General features: G+C 40.0%; 2 protein-coding genes across 2 annotated transcripts; both read right to left on the bottom strand.

Moving 5' to 3' along the window:
- Window positions 1–90: 90 nt before the first annotated feature.
- bnip3la (BCL2 interacting protein 3 like a) lies at window positions 91–4,954 on the bottom strand. Its single transcript, XM_040154543.1, has 6 exons — window positions 4,808–4,954; window positions 3,410–3,680; window positions 3,190–3,271; window positions 2,991–3,097; window positions 2,729–2,878; window positions 91–2,190 (listed from the first exon to the last, which is right to left on the bottom strand). The coding sequence occupies exons 1-6, from the start codon at window positions 4,857–4,859 to the stop codon at window positions 2,142–2,144; spliced, it is 711 nt and encodes a 236-aa protein (XP_040010477.1). The 5' UTR covers window positions 4,860–4,954; the 3' UTR covers window positions 91–2,141.
- Window positions 4,955–6,122: 1,168 nt separating this feature from the next.
- Window positions 6,123–19,264, bottom strand: ppp2r2aa (protein phosphatase 2, regulatory subunit B, alpha a). Its single transcript, XM_040154542.1, has 10 exons — window positions 18,867–19,264; window positions 18,424–18,501; window positions 16,471–16,568; window positions 16,023–16,188; window positions 15,723–15,835; window positions 14,821–14,998; window positions 12,946–13,110; window positions 10,996–11,165; window positions 10,675–10,766; window positions 6,123–10,304 (listed from the first exon to the last, which is right to left on the bottom strand). The coding sequence occupies exons 1-10, from the start codon at window positions 18,871–18,873 to the stop codon at window positions 10,025–10,027; spliced, it is 1,347 nt and encodes a 448-aa protein (XP_040010476.1). The 5' UTR covers window positions 18,874–19,264; the 3' UTR covers window positions 6,123–10,024.
- Window positions 19,265–19,537: the final 273 nt, after the last annotated feature.

Genomic DNA, 19,537 nt, shown 5'->3' with positions numbered 1-19,537 from the left:
GAACCTTAATCCTAAACTCTGCAGCTGCTCAGTGGCCTACTGTGGATGTACAGCTTCCAGGCATTTATAACTGAGAGTGTACACATGAGAAAAAAGAGCATTGCTCTTAGTGAATCTTCCCTGGATTTGAAAAGGGTTACACATGCATGAGGATATTTTGAAGCTTTTTTAAAATGATTTAGCTAATAACACAAATAAGAATTCATTTTTTACTGATTGTGTTCTGTTAACGTAGCTAGGTTATCACAGAAGTTAAGGGATATTAAGTTGGAAGAGGAGTTTAAACCTTACCCAATTCAGAAGGGAAGGACGTGGATTTAGCAGAGGATATAGGAGTGGTGACAACTGAATTTGCCAGGCAAGGGACAGAGAGGGCTGATGGCCTGTATGATTTATCCTATTTGAAAACCTATCCAGACATGAAATAATTCTGTCTATTCTCTTTCAAACTTATTATTATATTCTTGTTTATGAAATGTAAATTAATTAACTTGCTGCTCACTAAGAAGCCCATAATGATATGTTCATTTTCTTAGTTATTATGGCTTAAATAATGCATTAAGGTCTATGGAGCTCTATTCACTTCCTTGGTATTTATATCTCAGCCACTGTATACAGTACAAACTTTATTCAAATTCCAAAACGATCTGTATTGCACACTGATCAACTGTACATAAGCCTGTTATGATGGCATGTACAGTTTATGAGTTAGTATAAGTTATGTAATGTATTAAAGCCTAAATGCATGTTGAGAGCTTGAAAACGAATACTGTCACTACAGCCAATACTGTCACTACAGCAAATATTGTACATTATGGCCAATGATTTCTCATATGATTGTAATGCCATCCATTAACAAACACTGACAGAAGAGTAATCCAGTCATCCAATCAGCATCAATATACAGAAATCACATGCATTTTCTTCAGGAAATGCTTCTTATGTCATTTTATGGAAGTTCTACACACAATGTACGCTGTTAATTGTATCAACTATGTGAAATGATTGCAAAGTGAAATCTAGATATAAGTCAGATAACACTCTTAAATGAGGCCCCTAGAAATACCTTCCTCTGCCGTGGTTTCTGCAACTGACCCTTCAGCAATTAAACAACAGCAAAAACACATTACTTACTCTGCAACAATTCATAAGCATGCATAATATGCATTAATACCAATGTATAAACAAATTGTACAATGTCAAGAGGTGTCTATTACATGGGGCAGATCACAGCTTTAATAATTTTTTACATCTACATCTTTAAATAACTAAACATATAAGAAAACCAAAAAACAGTCTAAGATAAATCACCAATGTGCAGTGGTGAAAAATAAAATTTGGCACTTTGCCATTGCTGCTATATTATGTGTTAAAGAAGAAGATATGTAGGCAAAAAGAAATAAAAATAGCATATGGCCTGGTAAAATGCCATCCGGCCTCTGTTCCATAATCATAGTATCCTCAAACAACCCCACTGTAAAATGTTGGAGCTACATACTACATCAATGTTTAAGCTTTCCACCTTAAAAAAACAAAACAAAAAACAAAGCTTTTAAATGAAACCCTCAGGAGTCAACATGATTCAAGTTCTACCCTCAAAAATGTGTGGAATTTAAAAACAAATCCCACTTGTGCAGCATCATTGTTGCCCACCTGCCAGTTTACTGCACCTTGAATGTTAAGCTCAAAAAGTTAAGGCGATAAAAGTCCCTTCTGTTCCCAGAGCCAATTCAGTTAGTTTGTATTGCAGATATGGCGCATATTTTTGGTTCATTCATTCCTAGGAGAGGGCCAGATTTCTCATGTCATAACATCAAAACAAGTTGAGAAATTTCAGAAAAAATCCAAAACCCTGAAGCCATCTGACATCAAATTCAGAAACAGCATCTGTTATCTACTGGATTCAAGTTAGTGACAACTGCTACAGATACAATGTTGCTCGGTGTCAAAATGTGATGTAGTGCAACCACATTACGTAATGTGTACACCTTTATACCTAACATCTACAATGGGACACAATTGGATGCTGACTGGAAGGGAAATGTGAGCGTACAATAGATGCAGAGAGACATCTCGACTACAGGAGGATGGTGGAGAGACGTGGAGACAGGAAAACATCCAGGCACTGCTTCTTCCTCTATTCAGTAAGAGCTGGTGGAGGCTGTGGCAATTCTCTTCCCGATGTACACCCTAGAAAAAAAAATCAAATCCAGAAAATGCATGAAATCAAACCAGTTTAGAAAAAATGGATGGGATAATGCATAAAAAGATATTGGACACAGTGAAAAATGGAAATGCTGACACTAATGATGTGACAGTGATATAAAGTCATCAATCTATATCAATTGATAAATTAAAATTAAGGTACACATTTTAATGCACATGGAGGCCAGCTCGTTCCTCTGAATGAAATAAATTATCCGAGTGAACAGTTACAACTTGCAGGTGACAATAGCTACTCCCTCAGATGCTGGTTCCTACTCTACTCCTAAACTTTCAGCAGGCAGTTGGTAGGTGCATCATTCGGGTGGTGATTGGCTGTGGAGTGTGCTGCAGGTCTGCTCTTCACCATTTTCACGGCTTTATAAAAGAGGCCCAAGACTGAGCAGACAGGCATCAGATGCATAAAACTGAAAAACATCAGTACAACTCGAGAAAATGTTACTTTGTCACTGCAAAGCTGAGCCTTGCATTACATGAGGGCAGAAGTGGATGAATTCAGACGTACCCGAGGCCAAGAGCGAGGATGTGTGAGATGAGTAAGGAAGGGAGGAAGACTTTGAGGAATTCAGCAGAGAAGATGCCACCTTTCTTCATGACTCCACTCTTTCTCATACTGAGAGATACTGAACGTCGGGGATGCCTGAAGTGGAACTCTCTAAGAGGAGTAATCAACCAACCAATTAATGCAAAATGATTTCAGAAAACAAATGAAGACAATATCTTGAACAACTATTTGAGAATTATTCTGGAAGTGAACGTCTGCTTACTTTGGTGGAATGTTTTCTGGTCTGCTGGACCAGTCAGAGACCCAGTCTACTTCTGTCTTCATTAGGATGTCTTCCTCTCTGTCCTTCTCCGCACCATCTTCCTCTGACTGCAAATGTGGAGGTAAAGCAGTTAGGTTTTAGCATAAAATGAAAAGACTTGAAAAGGCTTTAAACCATAGAGTTAAATATATTGTTTGACCTGACTATCTCTTGGGCTGGACATCTCCACATCAAAAGTTATCTGACCTTCATCCTGATCTGGACTTGGTGGCCTGTGAGGACTGAATCAACACATTGGAGTTAAAAAAAAAAAAAAAAAAACCTCATGTTTTAACAGTAAAGAAAGTGAAGTCCACTTTACTTCCATGCAAACACACTTGTCAGAGCTTTAAACAGCATATAATGGCCTTTATTCCTACCTATCACAGGAGGAGCTACTTGGGCTAGATTCATGCTGTGCGTCCAGGAGGATCTTTTCCATGTCTCCGTTGTGGATGGAGGAGGATGACGGCACATGCTCTAATCCCCCAATAAGGGTCTCATCATTCTCAGGCACCACTTCCAAGGTCTGCAGAGTTTGACTCACGCCAGCATTTGCGTTTATTTGGTCAGCAGCGGGTGTCATTAGCAGGTCGGGCTGCAAGCCCTGGGTCCCCGTGTTCCCATTCAGCTCCAGCTCTACCCAAGAGCCTTGGCAACACAGAGGTCAAGAGGAGGGAAGGAAGGGAAATTAGGCTTGTTGTGTTAGAGTGCAAACCGTAGCGGCTGAATGAATACCACATAGAATCACACCTCTGTCTCCTTTCCAAAGGAAAGAGCCGACCTACAGTTCCTGTACCACTGCCACTGTGCATTCAAATAAACCGGCTGTGCACTGCATCCATTATAGCATGCATGTCTTTGTGCCACTGCCCCACAAACAGCTTGCACATTTTTTTTTTTTTTTCCCCCAGACAGGAAGGAGTTATGTAATCTCTTATAGCCAGTGGGCTTGAATGGGCACAAAATGTAAACCTCATAGCATGAGACGCCCTTTTCCCCATGAAAGGCTCGCTGAATACAGAATACAATTCATGTCATTCGACGAAGCACGTATGCATGACCGACTGCACATTTACAGACGAGTTTGTCATCGATGCTGCTCTCTTGCATAACTGTGGGGTGCATTGAGAGACAATCTGCCCAGGCACGTCGCTGTTCCAATTGTGATGCTGTCATATATATAAGGGTTTCTGTTTTGGTCCGTAAAGAAATCGTTTATCGACTCGAGTCTGTACCCACCTTTTGCCGGCTTGGTGATTTAAATGTGTTTTATGTGCTGTTAGTGTGCAGGCACTTTGGCTAACATCCTACCATTGTCTCCCTTTAGAATTGGCATTTCATTAGAAAGACAGTGGCTTGTTGAATAAAAAAGAAGGCAACTGGACTCTAGTCGACTACACGACGAGTCAGACTGATATAACCTGTTATCCGGATTTTTTAAATAACAGTAGCAAATAAAAACAACATTTATTTCGTCTTTTGTCCCAAACTTGTTTTTATTTTTGGCTAGAGCCCGCCCAACGCCGTCTTGTGTACGCGATTGGCTGCCATTCCATCAATCGAACATTTATCGCAAAGCCATTGGCTAGCTCGTGTTGACGCCAAAACAACATCACCCTCCGCCCCTCCCAGAAGAAGAGGAAATTCCATACCCGATGTAACTTTTACAATAAACTCTTCATTACACGAATATCCTCAAAACACACACACGTATTAAGAATAGCTACCGTAGCCTTTGCAACAGGGAGCATGGAAAAACTGACGAGGGTACGTACCGTGAAGCCCGGGCTCTGCGTTATTGTATTGCTGAGCAGCAGAGGTGGACATGTTGACTAGCCAGTTTTAGCGTTGATCAACATGACACGCAACAATCTACTGTGTGCGCAGGCGCTGACTATGTCCAGGGTCCAGACCACGGACAGCCAAGAGTCTGAAGGCAGCTCTACACCAGTGAAGGGCATTTCCCCCCCCTTTGCTTTTAAACGTGTTATTTTTAGTTAAAGGTCAAAATGGTCACTCATCACAAGTGTACATGAGTATGCAAGATTCACCAAAAATTTTAGTACAAATTTTGCATGAACAGTCACAATTAAATGAATAAGAATGAAGTTTATCCAGGGCATTTATGGCTGATATAAGTACATGACATTTGTGCTATCATCAGGTCCTGACCTGCTGATGTGTTGGAGTGAAGGACCTGGGTGGACTCTTTCTATCTGGGCCATCTGAGTCTGCGGAGGGTTTGAGGACTGATGATAGTAGTAAAGCTAGCCCCAGTCACCTCCTATCACTCACTATCCAAATATAAATGCTGGGCTACATGGCTTGACTTAGCTATTAATGCAGGTAGGTGTGCATATCCATCGGTAGTGTTTGCTGTAGAGCTGTGGAGAATGGGTCTAATATACATCACTGCTCTCACAGGTCAACAAAAGGGTCCTAGTGGATTATGAATAACTTGTTTTTGGTGAATAAATGTCAAGTGCTGCATTTGCATAGTATCATGTGATAGGCATCGGGTTACATGCGCAACATGTGATTTCAGAGAGGTTTCACAGAAAAAGGCAGCACTTGAGTAACCCTCTGCCCCTTCCCCAAGAGGGTTGAGATGGTGGGAGCAGGTGCAGACTGCTGTCATAAAACTGCACACTATGTTGGAAAATTATTTGCTTAGCTTCAAATGGATGCATAGCAGTGGTATTTCTCTGCTGCTGAGATATCTTGAGAATATCTCGGAGAAGTCATCATGATCAGAGGGTTCCCAGTAAGAAGGGAATTGCAGCGGTATTTACATTCCTAGACAATGATTTTAGTAAGACCAGCATTGTCTGACAGAGCAGCAGAAATTTGAAAATATTTTGCCCTTTTTAAAAACACCGCAGCAACTCTGCCTTGGTGATGAAACGGGTCTAAAATAGGTTCAACCATGCTTTGAAAAGTGATTTTGATTTAGAAACTGTATGTTAGGCTTAGTTTTGTAATTCAAATCCCTACAGTAACAAAAACATCTTGATAAAGCTTATGTAATCATTTCACGTTTACAGCACATTATCTTCCATACACAAACCATAAAGCAGTTCATTCTTTTTTATTCAGAATCCAGGTTTGAAATTCATTACTTTTCATCTAAAGTGTACTTTATTCCATTTGACAAAGACAAACATAGCTGTACAATGAACCATTTAAACAGATCACCAAAACTCTCCAACAATCTTTATTCAAGAGCCCCTTGAAAGAAATAAACAAAAACAAAAAAAATACAAATTAATGAAGTTCACAAAAATAAAAGTGCATTTTGTTTTAACTCCTGTGATACATTAGACATGTATATACTGCTGCTGCAAGTGGAAAAACCTCTTAACTCCAATTTAGACAGTTTCCTTGAGATTTCATGATCCGTTATAGTGTATATAGGACAAGTTGAGTTGACCCAAGGTTCATATTCAAAAGCCTTAATAGAAACTTGAATGTGGAAGAAAAAAAAAGTATGATCTACCATGATCTGCCTGTAAGTCAGGCAGTTTTTCCTGAAAAGCTGCCTTCTTGAAGGTACAAGGTTTTGATCACACAACAGCAGTAAAATTCCCCTGAGCAGTCTCCTGTCTGGCATGCCAGAAAGTTCAAGAAACATACTTGATTATCTTATTTCTTCTTAATGCTATAAGAAAGGCAATAAGGTTCCTCTGAACATCTTTGTAGTTTACACCATAGCTTTGAACAACAGCATCAGAGACATGAGGGGAAAGTGAAAAAGACTGGTTTGGTAATATTTTATAAAATGTCAGTGTGATGACCATCTCTGCTGTGTCTGCAAAAATGGGATTTTGTAAAAGCCAACGTTAAGATTTTTTCAAAAAGGAAACTTGCCAATTCTAATATAGTACTATTTCGATTTATAGATTTCTGCATTTTCAAACATTTCTCACTTCCAGCATGTTGTCAGAGGAGTAATTATTCAACAGTGAATGAGTGAGTGAGTAAATGCTTCCTTTGAATGAATGACCGAGCAAAGCTGATTACTGATCTCATATTGAATGGACAGCTCTCCTTGTTGAGTGGTGGCTAACTCATTGAATCATCCTTGACCGTGGAATGGGAGAAAGGTGGCATGTTATACAGATTTGTACGTATATGACATGAGGGAAATAACTTGATCAACCCTCACACAATCTTGCATCAGACAATAAAGAAAAGTTGTTTTTCAACAGGTTGAAGGTTCAAAATTAAAAAAAGATTTGCAAGGTGTCATATTACTAGAGGACATTATCCAGAGCCCTGAGAGAGAGACACTCAACAGTAGCTTAACACCACATATGGAGTTGGGTGGTTATTTTGGTGGCATCCTAGTGACTGGAAATCAGTTGTCTATGGTAAGAGTGACACATAAATGTAACCCAGTGGACCTAAAAGATTCATGCCCTGATTCAATGGCTTAATCTGACACCAGAACACAATTGTAATGAAGTGGAAATTATGCTATAATCAGCCAGTTTGCTTCAAAGAGAAGTGGCAGCACCGAAGCATAGTGTAGCAGAGAAACAGTGGAGTTAAATTTTCCCATGTTCAACACAGTCATTAACGATGGCTTCCATACAACAATCGACTGCAAGCCAAGTGCATCACAAATTCTCCTTTTTAAATAAACACGTCTGGAGAGGATATAGTAGAGCTACCCCTGCATCACAGGGGAGAGAAGACATTTCATACAATAATTCTAAATCAGTAACTCCGCCTAGTCAATTGACCTGACTAGCTTTAGAGAGAACCTGATTTAACAGTTTGAACATTACAGATTGATTAAAATGCCTTTCCCATTCAGGCCTACAAGGACCTATTCTTTCACAGCGAGCAAAATTATTCATAAACAAAACCATGGCACAAAAAAAACAAACTTTAAGATCCAAAATTAACTCAGAATCAAACTCTGAAGTGTCCAAATGGGTTCTACATAGACATCAGTTACAGTCAGCCAAATTTAAAAAAAAAAACAACATTATAGTGCTTATGACTCCAGAGGTACTGACACCTGAAAATACTTTCCTTTGGACATCCCACGCCAGAAACGACACACTTCCTTGATGTCACAGAAAGTCTCTAGCTTTCAAACAAATACCTGCCAGAATGAACAAAACGTCCCAATGTTATATTACAAAAAAGGTTACCTGACCTTCAAGCCACCTTCCATCTACAATCAGTCCGAGAAAGACAGCTAAAGAAACTACAGTGATAAGACTGTAATCCTATTGCCTTAATTTATACAAAAATAAATCAGCTATAGTGATTATTCTTCTTTTATCAGGTACAGTACAAAACATCATAAAAAAAACTCTACAAACGCAAACTAGATCCAGAGGGTGAAGCGATCAATCTACAACACCACAATGCGCTTTGTGGGGAAGCTGACAGCAGCACTCAATGTCAGTGCCTCAAACCAAAAGGGCCACAGCACGCCATCATGCCCTTCCACGTATGTAAGCTTTTGTCCTGAGCTCTATATGGTGGTCCACACATGTGCAAGGGTGACCGGTCCGACCGGGGTCACCTTGTCTGCAAGATAGCTTTAAATGAATCTGACTTTAGAGTGTATAGGACTTTGGCATGATTGGCCCCCATTCAACTCCTAAAACCACAATACCTGATGACTGTGTGCACTCGCCATTCCTATGTCCATGGTTAAGGACTACACAAGATTTTTCTTTTTTTTTTAGGTTTTAGCCCATTAACTAGAAAATTACGTATACATTACTGCTGATACTTTTCCTCAATGTAGCCATTTCAGTACACTATGATAATCAACTTACAGGCTTGAGCTTGAGATAAGTAATCCATCGCAGTGAACATTTAGTCAGACCGGGGATTGTTTTGAAAACCAGATTTTGATATGTCCAGGACTCTCTAGCATTACAGTTTTGAGCTTCAGCATTTCCAAGCTATTGTGTCAGAAGCTCTATAGAAGAAACTTTCATTATTTCCTGCATTTAAAAAAAGCTGATTTTAGGAGACTTACCTTCATTGTCAGATGTTATGTTATGCTTGAACACACACTGACTTTTCTTGCTTGCAACTACGTTACCACAGAAAAATTACTTTGACTTAATCAAAGACAACAAAAGGCTCACTGTGATGGAATACATGTCAAGTTAAGTTCAAGTATGTTGACTTTCTTACTGTAGAGAAATGAATGTAAACCGGTGGCTGCCTTTAAGATAGAAATTTGATCTAATAAATATTGGTACACTGTGGACAAAAGTTAACAGTAATGTAAGTTATACATTATTTGTAGAGAATGAGCTGAAACATGATAAAACACTAGAATAGTCCTTTAACAGCATAACCATACTGTATATTAGGAAAGAAATGGTGAGTGAACTTGGCAACTTGACAAATACTTGGGGCAAATATGGAGTGTTGACAGCTTGTATTAGCAGTGTTGCAGGCCAGTATGAAAAGGAACATGGTGACAGAAAGACTTATTAACAATAGGGAGAATTTCCTATTCAAACTAATAAAACAAGGTAGCTACAAAAACTTAACTATTAGTAGCTATGACATACAAATGAATCATGTCACGATGGCACAAAAGAATAAGGAAACAAATTAGCCAAATACGTGTATTTAACACATTTTCCCTTTGGTTAGGGATGTAGTGGAGTTGCAAACAGTAACTTGATGAATGGAGTGATTCTGATGAAGGAAACCCGTGACACTAAGTCCCAAAGTCTGGTCTCAGATCTACAAACCCTGCATGTTTATATTTGTAATAATCATAGAAAATGTGCTTGTGATGCCTTGGTTGGATTTGCTGTGTTAATGCCGCTGTTTGTTGTCAACAGAGTAAGTCTTTTCACAGTCAATAATTAGAATCACCAAGGGCAGATCATATCAAGACTTGGGGATTTAGCCAAAGACAGACAGACAGACAGATATTGTTTGTTATGTATCAGCACAGTGGGGCTCAAGCAGAAACTGGGATCTGAGCGGTTCAACAAATGCTAGTTGAGTTTCTCCTGGAATATGTACAGATTGTTGGTGGTGGCCACAGCAATGATGTTGTCCAGAGGATGCCAGGCAGTGTGGAGGATCTTCTTGTTAAAGTCAAGACTGTCCACACTGATCTCATCCTTTTTACGCTTCCCACCTGTGCTTACTTTGCGAGGTTTTAGGACCGATCGTGGTTTGCTGTTCTCCCGTGAGGCCTCTAGGGTGACGTCCTGACGGTAGCCTCTGTCAAACATCCTGAAGAAGTTGTTGTAGGAACCAGTCATCACAACGCTGCAGAGAGACAAGGTATGAGTGAGTAACGGTAGGACAGATTATAATAATGACGGAAAATGAATCAAAAAGCCACCAGCGTATTGTTATCTGTCATGAACCACTGAACAGAGCACGTACAGAATACCCCTCTGCCACCCAAACCAAATCTGCACAGGGCAGATAACCTCAATAAGTGATAAAGCCGGGGTTGCTGGGTTCACTTGCGTCAAATAAGGGTCAGCCCAAAAATGCGTCATGCATGTTGAACGTGTGGAGAATTGCAAAGACATGATAAATAAACCAAAAATGACTGCATGGACATTGTCACGACAGTTCTCTTACACTGACTGAACATGTAAAAAAAAAAGAAAAAAGAAAAAGTTCTCACCTGTCGTTCCCATTCCAGCAACACTCAAACTTGTCGAAGATGCAATCATTCTCATAAAGGGAACACAGCTTACTCCTGAGATATTCATGCACCTGTTGAAGTAAAGTGATGAAGAGGTGTTGTAATTACAATTAACAGTTGTGCTAGAGTGAAAATAACATTGCAACAGACCTGGATATTTTGATTATGACTTCAGTAAAACAATTCCTTCTTGTGGAGAAACGGTAGAATGATGTAAGAATTACAATCTGCTGGAAAAACAAAAAAAAAAAACACTGATAACACATTAATTTTTGTCTGGGCATGGCAGAAGTTACAGACCTGGTATGTCTCTACTGGTCGGGTCTCCATGTTCAGATCCCAGATTTTGACAGACAGGTAGTCGCGGGTCATCATGTAGCGTCCACTGTGGCTGAACTTTACATCAGAGATGGATGAGATGATTTCAGAAAAGAACGAACGATTGTTTGGATCCTCTGGCTCTTCAAACACTTAAAAAAAGAAAAGCATGCATGCCATTAGTATTCCCCAACTATCCCCCTGCTATTAATTACAATGACAGGCTACAATTTTTATATAGCGGTGCACAATTTAATGCAGCAACATATTAAAGTCTGTCTGTTCTCTCAGTCCCACATTATCATACACAATGTGTTTCTACAAGCCTGCTTTCTCTAAAAATGGAAAATCTTAGAGGCAGAATGAACAGTTTTTGAGCTCTGATCCTTAAATAATAGGGAGAGAACTAGCAAACTCCCATACACTATTTTTAAACTCAAGGCTCCTCCCTTCATTTAAATTCTGTGTACACATTAATTATCATCATATATAGCTACTCGTGCTGCAACTCACGTAAATTTTAAAGAGCTAGAACTTATGCTTTCTGGGCAATTGTTAGCTGAATGAAGACTCATTTCCCTCTCCCTCTAAACTTTCTGCTTTCACAAGACTATTGAGCCCACACAGGTGTATAGTGTTTAGACTTCTAATTAGGCCCTGTTCAGACCCGGCACTATCATGCATCTCAGGCGATCCCATCACAAGTGGACAGCTCTACGTACGTCAGTTCACACCTGGCATTAGAATCCGCCTACACATGCATCGCGAGTGACCGCTTGCGATCCAATCTCAATTCCCCGCTCTATATGCAAATAAACACGTACATCAATTTCTTTTGCAAACACAAAATGCATTGTTGCTTTTAACCATCGGGTGGCAGCAATTCAATTCTCGATGCCTAGTCGGCGGGAAATTAAAAGAAAAGAAAAAATAACTACAGAGTGGGTCTATTTCCTTGGCCTGTTCTTGAAAAACCAAATTCCCCCGATGTTTGATGCTTTCATAATATATCTCTACGACCTTCTCGAAGTTTTCAGCCGTCACAGACAAAAGCAGCTTACATGATTTGTACGACTTGTATTTGTTAATGAGATAATTAGAGGATGTCAGTTGAGTCAGCGGTCCTTCAATGGTCTCAGGACGCCTTTTCGTTCACACTCCTAAACGAATTTGGCCACATGCAGCCCAGACCACCTCTGATCTGAGTGATCGGACCTCAAATGCATCCTCAATACATCTTGGGTGCATTGACACCTATACTTATAGCCGTCCACTTGTGATCGGATCACCTGAGATTCATAATAATGCCAGGTCTGAACAGGGCCTTAAACTTCTCTTCAGGAAGGCGTGTGATTTTGCAAATTTGCATAGGTGGAAGTTCCTAAGATTGATCCTCAGTATGGCCAGCTTTTCTGTTGGTTCAAAGATGTTCCTCTACCCTGACCAACGGATGTTCAAGATAACTGATGTTGGTATTTGACAAAACCTTTCACCTTTGATAAGACTTGCCCGCTCATATGGATGTATGGTGCTTCACTAGTCTAAACTTCTCTTCAGGAAACTGAAGGCTTGGTTAAAGCAGATTTCTTGGCTAATAGCTGAGCTACAGCTGTTAGAAAAGCTACGTCCCAACCAAAACATCTGGAATGTGAGCCCCATTCAAGTCAACTTGCATTACAGTTGATAAAGATACTATTACCATAGTCCTTAACGGAAAGACTGGCATCACAATAGGAGCTGGTCGAGCAGGGATTTTTAGGCTTGATATGCATTAAAGCACTGTCGTTCTACTAAAGTGAGCTCACTGAGATTTTCTTCAGAAAATTTTACCTATTCTGTATTCACTGTCTATCACCCAGTTCCCTTAGACAGACACATCTCAGAATTCAACAGCTCCCCTACAGGGACACAGCGTAAATGAAATTGGCTTACTTTTGGCGTGCTTGTCGCACAGTGCTGATGCCCTCATGTCACACATGCGGATGGTGCCCTTACTGCTGCTGTAGACAAAAGTGTTGCATTGGTTGGGGTGAAACTCCGCTGCTGTGATCACCTCTGTCAGCTCCTCCATATTGGCTGGCTTAATGTCAACAATATCTGAAGAAGTGAGGTTAAGGTCAAGGGGCTAAACAGACATTCCCAAAACTTAAAAATACTTCTGAAATAAAAATGGAAAAAAAGTTATTACTGAACGAGTACAAATGTAGCCTACCATTGCCATATTTCCAAGTGGCCGAAAAAGGTTTAGCATGGCTCTGGGTCTGCAAATACTAATTTTTGGAGGTCAATTTTGTTATTAAAAAAAAAAAAAAAAAAAAACAACAACAGTATAATGGAGTAATTCTCCAGTCAGAAAATGCTGTCCTCTCTGAGATCCTGCATTAAGAATCCCATTTATTTACAGGTGCGCTGAACTAGATAGGTGTCAACATCAACACTTCCTTATTTTGTGAATGTACTTACAATAGCAAGCAACATTTTGCCAGCACATAATTCATTTTGCTCCCTTAGAGAGTTAGGACACTCAACAGCTTTCTCAACAGAAAGCCATGTGGTCAGCTCAGTGCAGGAGTCATACATTTCTTTACACTACAACTACTTTGGGGCCAAACACACACATTTCACTTTTCAAATTTTAGACTATGTCAGAGCAACTAAGTGTAGAAGTTGAAAAGTCCACTCTTTGGGGACATCTGGTGGTAGTATCAAATATGACGCTGTGGTAGAGACCAATGCACACCAACAATTTTTTTTGACCAATGTTGTGTGTCTACGGTTTTTTCTTTTTTATTTAAATACACCAGCACAGAACCACAGAGTCATTGTTTATATGGCCTATATAATAAAACAGATTGATTAATTTACTGACATGGATCAGAAAAAGGTGTCTATATGCAGCGAGTTTCCGTTTTGCTGCAGGGACAGAGTGATGTACAGTCCGACTGTATCCAGTTGGATGTGTGGTGGGCAGGTGCACAGGATGCATGCCGGGGATCATAATCTAACAGTGAGTCAGAACGACCTCAAATGAAAAAAAACTAGCTAACCAGGACATACCATTCATTATTTCACACAGTAGGGCTGTAGCCTCCCGGTCGACTGATTTGTCGATATGCTCTCATCCAACCAGATTCTCATTGGTCAGACGAGATATCATATCTTCCTCAAACTGTAGGCCAACTTGTCTGTGTTAGGATGCTCCGTCAACTTTCGCGTTTAATGCTTGTGGCTTTGATTATATATTCCTCAACAGTTCTTGTTCTGGGATCACCATCTGATGTAGTTCTATTTTCAGAAATCATATGAATATGGGCAGGTGCAAACTGGTCAGCTCTGGTTCTGTTGTTGTCATTTCAATATGAAATACTTTGGTCAAAATAATTTAATACACCGCAAATACTAGCTTTTTATGTTTATTTAGAATTCATTTAGGCTAATAAGGCTACCAGGTAGAGTGCACTCAGTGCACTGTGGCCGATTTAATTAATCTAGAGATAACGTGCAGATTCGACCAATCGATTGTTTGAAGAGAAGGTAAGATTTCAGTCGACCAAGATTTTTATTTGTTTGACTACAGCCCTATCACACAGTACATATGCACAAAAAAGTAATATCTCAAACACTTATGTTCACTTATAATCGACCATGTATTTGACACTTTTTTCCTGGATCAAAATATTGGCAAACAACAAAAAAACATTTCCAAATCACATGAACAATTACTGCCTAATAATAAAACACATGGGCCTGAAAGACTGCAAGTGCCAGTAAAGCTAATAGTCTTAGAATTCAAGAACAAAAGGATACTAAAGCTGCGATCAGTGATCTCCAGATGCCAGAGGTTAATGCGCAGGTCATCTGCAGACAGGTAGGTCTCACAATCACTGTTGACTGAGATGGAGTTGATATGGTAGGTATGAGCATTCGCAAACACTCGTCTAGGGCTGGCTTCCACCATCAAGTCCATGGGCATGAATACTGGTACCTGAGGAGAGGAGCAGGGTTACAATCACTTTATTTTTAGAAAAGATTGTGTGGTCATCATATTGTACTGTCACTGCCCCAAACGGGGGTGGGGGTGGGGGTGTCACTAATACCGACACAAACAGTAACAGTTAACAGTCTTTATAAACAAAGAAAGAAGGGTCTAGCCTAGGTTTAACAGGCTACTCTGTTAAACTGAGTCTATATTTGGAAACTATTCAATAAATATAGATCATGGTTTCACAAACTGGAGGAGGCACATGACCAGGGAGAAAAACGCTGTGTGAAAGTAAAGCTGAATAGACCTTTTTCAGAACACACATTTTGACTTTTGAACACACGTGTAACTAATAGCATTAATGGTTGCACAGCACTAACTGCGGGAATCGATTGTTAATGTTATTAATTACACCAGTGCTTTTGTTGCTGAGACATGTCAATATGACTGCTCAATGTCTGCATGAATCAAAAACAACTGGCAACTTCCAGACAGCGCCATAATGACTGGGCTTTCAAGTAACTTGCAAAGAAGCTGAACATATTTCCGTTTTAATTCATTACCTTGATGTACTCATTTAAGGAATGGATGGGAACCGAGCACAGAACCTCAACTGTAGCTTACAATTACAATTCCGGCACAGTAAAACATGGTTAGTAGCAACATAATGATACATACTGTACATGTTCAACATTATCATGACAGTAATATAGCAACTGATACACACCCTTAATGTTGTGACTGTATTGGGATCTCTGTATCGCCCATCTTCTTCCTTCAAATTATAGCCCTCTGGTCTCTTGTCACGCTCACTAATTTTCCACAGCTTTATGGTTTTATCTGCCAATGAAAAAGAGCAGAGAGTATGAAAAAGTCATCTTTGGTTACATAAGAAACTGTGTAAATTTAGACCACTTGCTACCATATGGTGTCTCCAGAGGACAGAGGAAAGGTTTCAGTTTAAAATAGCTCAATATCACCAATTCCTTCTTACTACAGTCAGTCAGTTTAATTAGAATCCACTAACCATTTGTAGACAAAAGGAACTGTGCTGCATTTTTCTGAGGCAACCATCGAATCTTGTTGATCTTCTCCTCGATCTCGAGGCTTTTCAGGTAATCAAACTCAGGCTCGTGGCTCTGGAAGGTGCTGTAAACATTGTACTCCCCTCGGCATTGTGGCTGATTCTTACTCTAAACAATAACAGACCAAAGATCAGAATTAGGTTCAAGTATTATTATGGTTGAAATAGACCAATGCTGAGAGCAAGAATCAGCGTTTCAGCTCATGTATGATCAGATGATTTTTTTTTTAATATGTTTTTTTAAATTTCAAAATGGTATTTTCAGCTTAAATTCTGAATTCAGTAAAATGTGCAGCCTGTGTAACCAAGTCATGAATTTCTCCAATGTGAAAAAGAATGATTGCACTGTTTGTACAGATTTAGTTTCGTAAGATGAGTCACCAAAACTTACCTCTGGCTCCTGCTGAAAGATGACAACACGACCCCCCTTGTCCCCGGTGGCTAGTAGCTCCCCAGAGTGGTTGAATTCAACCGTAGATATGATGTCAGCTGTCAATAAGGTAGTGTAATTAGAATATAATCGGGGAAAAAAAAAAAAAAAAAAATTAGCACTTTTTTTAAGAGACTAATTTGTGACTGTTGAAAGTTAACTGTTGTGTAAACCTGAGGTGTGTTTGATGTGAAAATATTTCGCACTGGTTTGCGAGGCTTTTCTGGTTGAATGATTCATTTCCCTCCCAGTAATGCACAAAATTCTTCCAGCAGCGTTAAAGATATTGTACGTTTAGCTCCATTTTGTCTACCTGTAGGTGTGGAAAACCACGTCAACCATGGCGAAAACACAACAGAGCAGTGATGTACATGTGTATATACACTAATGTGATAGGACAATGGAAAATAAAGTCTGGGGGGGGGGCACACTTGCTTTTCGCAGCTACTCACCACTTCTCAAAGACAAGCATTCTCATCGAATCCTACAGCACAACAATCACTCCCTGTTTACATGCTAGCACTATTCTGAGCTAGTGCAGTCCTTAATATAGACTATGGTGTTGTTCCTCTCTTAGCAAAGCACACAAAGTGCCTGATACAACCTGACTCCATACAAACTCTCATATAAAACAAAAATGGCAGAGTGAAGGAGACTATTTCAGCAGCTATTTCAGCTATAGAAGTAGTTGTGTTTTTAGCCTATGCACTACTGTGTAGTGACACAAGGAGAGGCTCACGTTTATACTTGTTCCCAGGCAAAGATTACTGAAAACAGCTGTGTAGTCCTTCACACACAAATAAGTCTATCATGTACTGTAAACGTGGGTGTTTAGGGCACTTGTGATATTACTCATTGGACAATGGGAAAACAGGGGCTACAACCCACCACTGCTCTTTCTGTTCTTGTGAAGATAAAACTATAGTGTGTATATATATAAAAATCCCCTACCTCATGGACTTATTTTTTGCACTTCATTTGCATTATTTATCCCCATGTGCTTTGTTAAAATTACCTATAGTACGGCAAGATTCAGTTCATCCAAATCACAAAAAATATGTTCTCACTTACCCCTAGTGGTATCTAGCTGTACAGGCAGTTTAAAAACAACAGCAAAGCATCTTTTCAGACACTATGTTCCAGTTAATCAGGATAATAATAAATAATAATCAGTCTTTAATGTGGATTTTCCCTGGAAAGACACTTTGCTGTCCAGGTCTTCATTTAATTGAAATTCCATTCACCTCTATCTTGATGGATTTGCAACAGAAGTCTCAAATTATAAAGACCATCCCCAGGGCTAGATAGAGACAGAGCTAAGTGGGAATTTTTTTCTTTTGACTTTACCTATCAGACCCTTTAAAAGTAGGACATTAACGCACTGTGAAACACATTCGAAGTAGAACCCAACCGAACTGATTGCTCAACCAAATAAACGCATTGCTTCATGAACTTCCTACTTGTTTACGAAATGTCCTTGTCCTGCAGAGGTTAAAACCTATAACTATTCAATTTTGATGTGAATTTCACTCCCAAGCATGCAAACATTACATAACATACACTGGACAAATACACAATGGGGAATTATAAAAGTAGTGATTGTTGAAATTTTGCAGCAATTTTGCAGCAATTTTGCCAAAAATAGATGAATGTTGTCAGACGTCCGCCAGGATTTACCAGTCTGTAACAGGCCTACTGCACAATGAGCAAGTCTGTGCCACACCACTGACCCTTTTACTCCAGTATAGACGGACTGGTGCTCTAAAATAGAGATCACTCTAATAACTTTTCATATGTAGAAACACCTCAAAACAGAACGTGTAGCACTAGCATTAAAGCTAACCTCAAAACAAGCATGCACAGGATGCCAACCAGACAGTGGTCAACTGTTCGGTGACCACCAAATGGACTTACCTTCTGCGACATCATCATCTATCGCTCCTTTGACTTGGGAAAAGCACCACTGCACATCACTGTTCCCACCACCGGCCCCTGCACAAAACACAACCCCAAGTTTTAATACACCACCGCCAAAGACAACTTTACACGAGTTAGCCTGGTGCTAACTAAGCTAAATAAATTAGTCTTATGAGAACAGGGCCGCACGTAACTTCATACTAATCGCATATTAAAAATGGTGAAGGAAATTCCCGGTCATTGGAAATACTTAAGGCATGTTTGCTGTGGAAAACGCTCACTTTCACGCTGTCAGTGACACACACATCTAGCATCTTGGAAGTATCCTAGCTCGCTAGTTAGCCTGCGCTGGTTAACCACAACAGAAGAGACAAACCCATCATAGAGATAACAATAATGAAACATCAGACACTCTCACGGTCTTTGCTCTCTAGTTTTACCTGCCATGGTGAGCGACTCAGACAGAGGGGATCTCTGTAGCGGGCTCGGGCCCTTGACTGGAGCAGTGCTGACCCGGGTCGGCTGGGTGGTTCTGATCAAGGAGCAGTGGAGGAATGAAGCGGGGAGTGCTGCTCGTAAGTCCGAAGAACCCACAAGTCCCAGGGCCGGTTGATACAGACACCACTAAACAGTTTTCAACCAAAGAGAGTATCTACAATCCTTAGTACTGGCTTTTAGACTTTGCACTCTACTTTGAGATTTCCCTCGCCTCTGCCTCTCCCAGCATTACACTTTCAAAATGGCGCAACTCGGGCGGTGTTCAGCAGGCTTCAAATTGAGAGAGCGGTGAGGGAGCACCATGAAATTTTAAACCTGGCTGACTCATGAACCGTCAGCGATTTGGGTCTTTTTCCTGTCTCCGGTAACAGCTAAAATAATTGGTTTATAGCGCGTTTCATTTTCAACGTAAAGTCAAAACGACCTTTTAAAAGAAAACCCTGTAATAGCTTAAACCCCGCCCGTGTGCACTGTTACAGTGATTAAAATCGAACTAACCCACGCACGCACGCACGCAGGGTGAATTCAGCAAAAGTGGTCAGAAAACTTTAAACTAGATTTGTCACGAAGTTTGATTTAGAAATGTAGATTTATGGAAAAGACCTATTTTATA

The sequence above is a fragment of the Xiphias gladius genome, chromosome 19 (genome assembly GCF_016859285.1).
Source record: "Xiphias gladius isolate SHS-SW01 ecotype Sanya breed wild chromosome 19, ASM1685928v1, whole genome shotgun sequence".
Lineage (NCBI taxonomy): Eukaryota > Metazoa > Chordata > Actinopteri > Istiophoriformes > Xiphiidae > Xiphias > Xiphias gladius.
This window is presented reverse-complemented; position numbering and strand designations above follow the sequence as displayed.

What these genes read in the sequence shown, in the direction of transcription:
- bnip3la (XM_040154543.1), bottom strand. Translation starts at nt 4,859, where the DNA reads ATGTCCACCTCTGCTGCTCAGCAATACAATAACGCAGAGCCCGGGCTT. An exon ending in CCAGAAAACATTCCACCAAA is followed by an intron (nt 2,879 to 2,990) that starts GTAAGCAGACGT and finishes TACTCCTCTTAG; the next exon opens with AGAGTTCCACTTCAGGCATC. An exon ending in ATCCTCGCTCTTGGCCTCGG is followed by an intron (nt 2,191 to 2,728) that starts GTACGTCTGAAT and finishes TTTTTTTTCTAG; the next exon opens with GGTGTACATCGGGAAGAGAA.
- ppp2r2aa (XM_040154542.1), bottom strand. An exon ending in AGATGATGATGTCGCAGAAG is followed by an intron (nt 16,569 to 18,423) that starts GTAAGTCCATTT and finishes CCTTATTGACAG; the next exon opens with CTGACATCATATCTACGGTT. An exon ending in GACCAGTAGAGACATACCAG is followed by an intron (nt 10,767 to 10,995) that starts GTCTGTAACTTC and finishes TTACTTCAACAG; the next exon opens with GTGCATGAATATCTCAGGAG.